Here is a 7113-nt window from a genome sequence, read left to right as displayed (position 1 = left end):
TGGAGAGCGAGATCTCCGGGGGAAGGGGGGAGATAATATACCGGGAGGGGGGGGAATCCCAGTTTAATACACAAACCCGAAAGATTTGCGCTTTCGAAAGGGGGGAAAGAAATTAAAAAAAAAATAAAATTACAAAAATCCTCATTGCTGCCAGGCTGGAGAGCGAGATCTCCGGGGGAGGGAGGGGGGGGGGGGGAATATTCGCGGGGGTGAGGGAAAAAAAGCCCTAAAAATGGAAGCGCGGAGCGGGGCTGGGGGGCGCGGAGGGAGCGCGGCGCGGGGTGAAGCGCGGGTCAGCGCGGCTCTCGGCGGCCGCCGCGCTGCGGACACGCCTCGCTGTTTAACAAAGACTGACAAACTATGAGATTAATACCAAAACTTGCGGGTTTCCCACCCCAAAATGCTCAGAGGGCCTCCTGGCGCTGCCAGGAGCAGTTCCGCTCGCCTTTAAGGACAATAGTGGTTTATACTGGGGGAGCGGGGGAGGGGGCACCACCAAACCCCACCGACCAAAAAAAAAAAAAAAAAAAAAAAGAAGGAGAGAGAGAAATTAGTGTTCTTATCGAGAAATAATCGCCTTGAAAAAGCAACACGGGGGAGAAGGAGCAAAATAGCCCAGGCTGGATTGGGGGGGGGGGGGGGGAGTGTCAGGGGGTTTCTATAGGATTCCGCCTGCAAAACCTTATCAAGTTTTATCAAATCCCACCCCCCCGGGGTCACTCCGAGGAAAGGACCCACGTTTTGCCAAGGTAGGTACCGCCGTCGGCGTTACACCTGGGCGGTGGGGCCGGGCTGGGGGGGGGTACCCCCCGCTTAGTCTTTGGGGGGCAGAAGCGACCAAAGAGGGGCTCAGCATCAGGAGCGGTTTAACACCCCCCTCCTGCGCTGGCAGGTGCCTTTGGGAGGCTTTTGGGGAGGGTTGGAGGCTCCCCCGACCCCCCCACTTGGGGGGGGTGTGTGACACAGGCTGGGGAGCCCAGGGGGACACCCCCCCCCCCCTTCCCGGTTGAGATTGCTTTGAAATGGAAAAGAGCCCGGGTGAAATTTGCTGTGAGAAACTTCCGCGACGTGGGGCGGTTTCCCAGCGAAAGGGAGAAAGGTGTGCGGGGGGGGGGGGGGGGGGCAGCGAGGGGCTGCCTTTAATTTGGGATCAGAGGCGGCGAGGGGGAGATTTCTGGGAGGCTGGGGGGGGGGGGGGGAGGATTTCTGGTAGACGCTAGGGGTGCTGGTTTGCCAGCACCAAACCCTGGTGTCACGGGGAAGGAGCATTAAAACCCTTTTTTTTTAATTTTTTTTTTTTAAGGATGTGGGAGGGGGTTAAAAATACGGACTAGGCCTAGTTATTGCTGTCTGGTTATTGCTACTCAGGCTCCTCTCCTCGGTGAGGAGATCGCTACGGTACCGGCTGCGAGGAAATACAATAAAATAAATCAGAGAAGGGATTGGAAAGGAGGAATAAAATTTAAGAGGGGGGGGGGGGGGAAAGAGCTCTAATGGGATTGGTTCTGTAGAATTATTTTATGGCATCCGTCTACACGTTGTACAAGCAGATTTGATTTGGCTTCTTACTTTTATGGCAGGTTTTAGAGGGGAAGGTAAATTTTAGAGGTGCTGCCCGCTCCCAGCAAAGTGTCGGTGCTGGTTTGCGGCGGTGGGAAACTCTGCTCCTGTCTTCGCTTCGCTCTGCTTCTTTGGCTGAAACCTGGGTTTTGTTTAGGCGTGGAAAAGGGTTTGGGGACTGTCCTAAGTGCGTTTGGGTTTATTTCTCAAAATGTGTCTTCGTTTTTCTGTTTGTCTGGGAATTATACGTTTTATCAGGAAAACCGACTATTCACCTTCACCTGAAAAATCTCGGGGATCATGTGTCCGGGAAAACTACGGGACATTCCTGCTTGGCCGTAACTATTTTTTGTTAGGTAAAATGCAGGAGTTTGTGAAATACATTTAAAATCTTTTCCAGGAATTTTGATGTAGGGGAAACGCAGCTTTTCTCTGGCAGCCTCTCCGCTGTGGCATTTAAATGCAATTAATTCGGGAGATGCTTGACCAAAAAACGTTCTGCCTTTTGAAATACAAAAAAAAAAAAAAAAGGAGGGGGGAGAGGATGCTATACTTTTAATCTCTTGGGCAACTGTAATTTTAAACGAAATCTCAACACGATGCTACCCTCATTAGTTCCGAATGAAGGTTCATTACCTAGACAGTATGAATATTTTATTGCTTTATATCCCTTTTTCGGAAATGAAACGCCTTTGATCTTTTTCTCGGGTTGTAAAAAGAATTGCCTGTCATTAAAAAAAAAACCTGTCGTCCCATCTGCCTTTACATTCTGTATTTCTTTTCATCTGTTTCTTCCCTTTTTTTTTTTCCTTTTTTATAATTTATCCGCACACGCACGTATAACCCCAAACCTTGGTTGACCTCCAAGAACGAAAAATGGATGAAATCTTGGCGCTGCGTATCAGAGAATAATTACGAGGGTTTCGGGATGGAGGGGGACGGAGCTACGGCATTTTGCTTTTAAACGACGATTATTTGGATTCGAGCCTCGTTGGGCGCCTGTACTTATATATTCAGTCCAGGAGCTGATTTTTTTGAGCACAGCGGTAAACTGATGCAGAAGGTGTGGAGGGGAAGGTAGAAAAGTTCTAGTTTTTCTCATGTAGCACCAGCTGTTCGGATACTGGGTTGGCGCTTTCATGAATCGTCTTTCCTCTGAAGGGTGAATCTTTTAACCAGCTTTAGATTAATTCTTGATCTCTCCAGTCACAAAACTTCCCCCCCCCCTGCCCCCGAAGATAATTATGGCGGTAGGCGAAGATCTCTGACCGAGGAGGACTCATCTGTCTTCTATATGTACCCTGTAGATCCGAATTTGTGTAAAGGAAGTTGGGTCACAAATTCGTATCTAGGGGAATATGTAGTTGACACAAACACTACAGGTCACAATCCCAGAAGGCATTAAAACCAAACCCAACCAAAACAAAAAAGCCACCCACCCCCCAAAACCCCAAATGAAAGGGTGAAAGCCAGGTCTTAACCAGAAAACCGTTTTATAGCTGAAAAGAAATACTTTGGATTTGACCTTAGCTCAACTCCAGCGCTCCTGCGATAAACTTTATCATCACTTCGAGATAAAATCTGAGCTGCGAAGGCGAGAGGGGGGGGTCGGGGCGTGATTACCGCGATTTGAGAGCCAGGATCCCACTAGTGCTTTAGTTTGTCTAATCTCGGCACTGACACCGAAAAAAATACTGCTTGCTTTCCCGCCGCTTGTGAGTAGCTTATTGCGCGTTTCAGGTTGAAACACGGATTTGAGGAATTAGGGGTGGCTTTTGAAAGGCTGCTGCTTTGCTCTGGCTTTTAAAGCGTCTTTATTACAAGAAGGGCGAGGCGAAGATGCATTAGGACTTGGGCTAATTCGCTTTTGTAATTGTTCATCAAGTCCTTGATTTCTTGCTTGGAGGACGGGCTCCTTTTTCCATCGGTGCGTGGGAAAACAGTCAATCTCAGAGCACAGCTAAATGTGATTTAGGAGAGCGGGTACCCCGAATTAGCTGATGAATTTCTTATCGATCCCCAACAAGCCCTATTCATCTCTGCCAGGCTCGGGGCGCAATGTCCCTTCCCGTATCACCTTAGGACGGAATGAGATGCGACCACCGCCCCGAGGGACCGCCATGGATCATGTGCCGGGGCGGCGGCTCCCAGCCGCAGCCCCAAACCCCCCGAAAAATCATTTTTACCCTCTATTTTAACCCTCTTTTCTCGCTGGGGGGGGGGATTTTTATTCTTCCCACCCCCCTTCCCCCCGGTTCCCCCCCGCCCCGAGCCAGGACACACCCCCGAGGGGTGTGGGCCGGGGGGGCCGGTTCTCGCCCACGGGGCGCTGCCGAGCCCGGGGCCGGCGGGGCCCGGCGGCGCCGGGGCCGGGGCCGGGGCGGCCGGAGGGGAGCGGGCGCCCCCGGCCGCCTCCCCGGGGATGCTCGGGGCCCCGGGAGAGCCCGGGCTGGGCAGATTTCCTTATCCGGGGATCGCAGGGCACCTCGCCATTGGCCCGCGCTGTCACATGGACTCCAACTTTGTTCACTTGACAGTAAGTAGGAGGGTTTCACGAAACAGGAAAACGAGTAAAGGGGGGGAGAGGAATAAATTTTAGGAGAGATATATATATTTTTTTTTTCGTGTGTGCAATTCTAAGAAATTAATGGCCATGAGCTCGTTTTTGATCAACTCCAACTATGTGGACCCCAAGTTCCCACCCTGTGAAGAGTATTCCCACAGCGATTACCTTCCCAATCACTCGCCGGAATATTACAGCAGCCAGAGGCGAGAGAGCACTTTCCAACATGAAGCGATGTACCAGCCGCGGTCAGCCTGCAAGGAGCAGCTCTACTCGTCCTGTCAGAGCTCCGGCCACCAAGCAGCGGTGTTATCCCCCCGGGGTCATGTCCATCCTCCGGCCGGACTGCAGAGCCACCTCTCTGAGCCAAACCATCCCTGCGAGCCGGTCACCCCCAGCCCACCACCCTCCTGCAGCCAAAACTCTCTGAACCAAAGCCCTTCCAACTCCTCGTGCAAAGAGCCGGTAGTTTACCCCTGGATGAAAAAAGTCCATGTAAGCACGGGTAAGTGAACTAAAGTGGCTTTGCTTTATACTAAGTAGCACCTCAAAGTCTTGTAGAAATCTTATTGCACCAGTTGTAAAATAACCATTCGTGGAGATTTACGATCGCCTGTTTGCAGAGCGGTATAATTACATCCTCCATAAATTTTTATTGCTCTGCTTGGCCATGTGCCTTTGAAGTCTCTGTTACCATCCTCCTCCAATTTCTTGCAGGCTACTTTTTTTTATGGCCGTTGAATCTTCATAAGTTAAGTTTTATGTTTTCGTAATTTGTATTTAAGTGGCGGGTTGAGTAAACTTTTACTATTTTCCCTCCCCCCCCCCCCTTTTTTTTTCACTGTGATATTTAATAAAAAGGAGTGTCTGCGTTTGCCTGTTCGCATGTGTGTAGGGGGAACTTTAAAGACGCGGGGATAATAGAGTGATGCTCAAGTAGAGGTGTATATATATGTGTACATACACACGTAGAGGGCATGGAAAATGTGTCTAGGGGACCTTATAAAAACGTTTAGACAGGAATACACGTCAAGCGATGAGGATGGAGGTGGAGATTTGGAGATAGGTTCTGGGTATATTTTTAGAAGGTTTGCAGTGTATTTTTTTTAGTATATCCCCCCACCAAACGAATGTGTGATGCTTTTTTTTGGGGGGGGAAAGAACCCATTAAAGGAACAGCTCAGTAATTCTTCTTCTGCTCTTTTTTTTCCCTCCCCCCCCTTTTTTTTTTTCCTTTTTCTTTTTCCTCCTTTGTGTTTGTTCAGTAAACCCCAATTACTCAGGAGGGGAACCGAAACGCTCCCGCACAGCCTACACCAGGCAGCAAGTCCTGGAGCTGGAGAAGGAATTTCACTATAACCGCTATCTCACCCGGAGGCGCAGGGTCGAGATCGCCCATTCCCTCTGCCTCTCCGAGCGCCAGATCAAAATCTGGTTCCAGAACAGGAGGATGAAATGGAAAAAAGATCACAAGTTACCAAATACCAAGATCAGGTCTAATTCTTCCAGCTCCTCTGCCAGCCTGCAGATCCCACAAGGAGGATCTCAAACCCGATCCCATGGACCAGCCACCAGCCTATAACTATTCCTCGGATGGATGGAGTGTGCGTGTTTGTGGGTGTGAGGTTGTGCGTGTGTGTAGGGAACACATGATAATTTTTTTTTTTTAAATGCTCCGAGAAGCGAGGGAAGGAGGGGTGCTCTTTATTTATAGTGGGAACAGAGGGAGACTCAGCTGCAACAAAGCAGAGCTGTGCTGCTGTGCCTCTCTTCCATTAAAAGAAGGCTGTAGATGGTAGTTTTCAGATTTGGCTAAGATGGATCCTTGTTTCATCTTTAATCACGCCAAGCTCTGCCCCATTTGTCATGTTTACTCTCCCGTACAAAGGATGGACCTTATGTCTGCTATTACCTCGACAACCAGCGCTCACTTTAATAAATGAGGCTCAGTTTCTTCAAGACGAACTGGATTTTCTCCCCCCCCCCCCTTTTTTTTTTCCTTTTCCTCCTCTTTTTATTTTCTCGCCTACCAGCCACAAACGGAAAGTTTCTGTCCCGCCATCCCAAAGACGCGGCGATTCTAGCACAGCCCTGCAATGGAGGGGAAAAAAAATCCACAAACACAAGCAAAATCCCCCCAAATCCCCGCCGGGCACGGACCGTGGGGAGAGGGGGGGGAGGCTCTCGGACACTGCGCTGGTCGTGCGTGGGGGTGGGGGGGTGGGGGGACCCCTCGGGGAAAAAAAAAAAAAAAAAGGAAAATTAGGTCAAGTGGGTGGTGGACCAAGAAAGCGAGGGGATGGCGAGGGATGTAGGACACCCCCACCCCCCCGCTATTTTTTGGGGTCCAGCAGGTTAATTGTGAGTCTGGGAAAGGGGGGGGACGGGGGGAGGGGAGAGGGGAAGGCAAGGGCGTAGGTTAGAAACCGGACGGGAAACTGCGGCACCTGAATTCACCCCCGCAGTCCAGGGTGAGGGGCGGGGGGGGAAAAAAGCTCCTCTCCCGCTGTCTAGCCCAGTTTTGTACCGAAAATGTGAATTACGGAGGGAGGGGTGAGGGCTCGCCCCTCTCGGGGTGAGCACGGGGTGAGGGGGGGGTTGGTGAGGCTCCCCCCGACACCCGCCCGGCCCGGCCGCCTCCACCCCCCCCCTTTGTCCTTCGTGGTGTCCAGGATTACCTGTAAATAGCGGGGAAAAGGAACAAAAAAGACAAAAAAAGCGCAATTGGAAATAAATTTTTTCATTGTGAATCTGACCCTGTGTGGTTTTTGGTTTGTATGGGTTTTTTTGGGGGGGTGTGTCTTTTTGTTGGTGGGGAAAAAATATCTATTTTAAAGAAATTAATTAAACAGCACGTTTCTTTTTTACAGGGATTTCTGTTGTCCATGGCACAGCCTCAACTCCCTAATGAAAACAAAAGATGTTTGACTATAGGGTATATCAGCCTTAAGTACTGCTAAGCCTTACATATTATGATTTATTTGTTCTAA

At 50.2% G+C, this 7113-nt stretch overlaps 1 protein-coding gene across 1 annotated transcript; it reads left to right on the top strand.

Annotated features, from left to right (window-relative positions):
- Positions 1 to 3862: 3862 nt before the first annotated feature.
- Positions 3863 to 6878, top strand: HOXB4 (homeobox B4). Its single transcript, XM_075522768.1, has 3 exons — positions 3863 to 4096; positions 4202 to 4628; positions 5389 to 6878. The coding sequence occupies exons 1-3, from the start codon at positions 3983 to 3985 to the stop codon at positions 5703 to 5705; spliced, it is 858 nt and encodes a 285-aa protein (XP_075378883.1). The 5' UTR covers positions 3863 to 3982; the 3' UTR covers positions 5706 to 6878.
- The last annotated feature ends 235 nt before the right edge of the window (positions 6879 to 7113 follow it).

Source organism: Mycteria americana, chromosome 22 (genome assembly GCF_035582795.1).
Source record: "Mycteria americana isolate JAX WOST 10 ecotype Jacksonville Zoo and Gardens chromosome 22, USCA_MyAme_1.0, whole genome shotgun sequence".
NCBI lineage: Eukaryota > Metazoa > Chordata > Aves > Ciconiiformes > Ciconiidae > Mycteria > Mycteria americana.
Note: the sequence above shows the minus strand (reverse complement) of the source record. Positions and strands in the feature narration are given on the sequence as shown.

Coding starts and splice junctions, on each gene's coding strand:
- HOXB4 (XM_075522768.1), top strand. CDS start 3,983: ATGCTCGGGGCCCCGGGAGAGCCCGGGCTGGGCAGATTTCCTTATCCG. Junction 4,097..4,201: donor CCAACTTTGTTCACTTGACA/GTAAGTAGGAGG, acceptor TGCAATTCTAAG/AAATTAATGGCCATGAGCTC. Junction 4,629..5,388: donor AAAAGTCCATGTAAGCACGG/GTAAGTGAACTA, acceptor GTGTTTGTTCAG/TAAACCCCAATTACTCAGGA.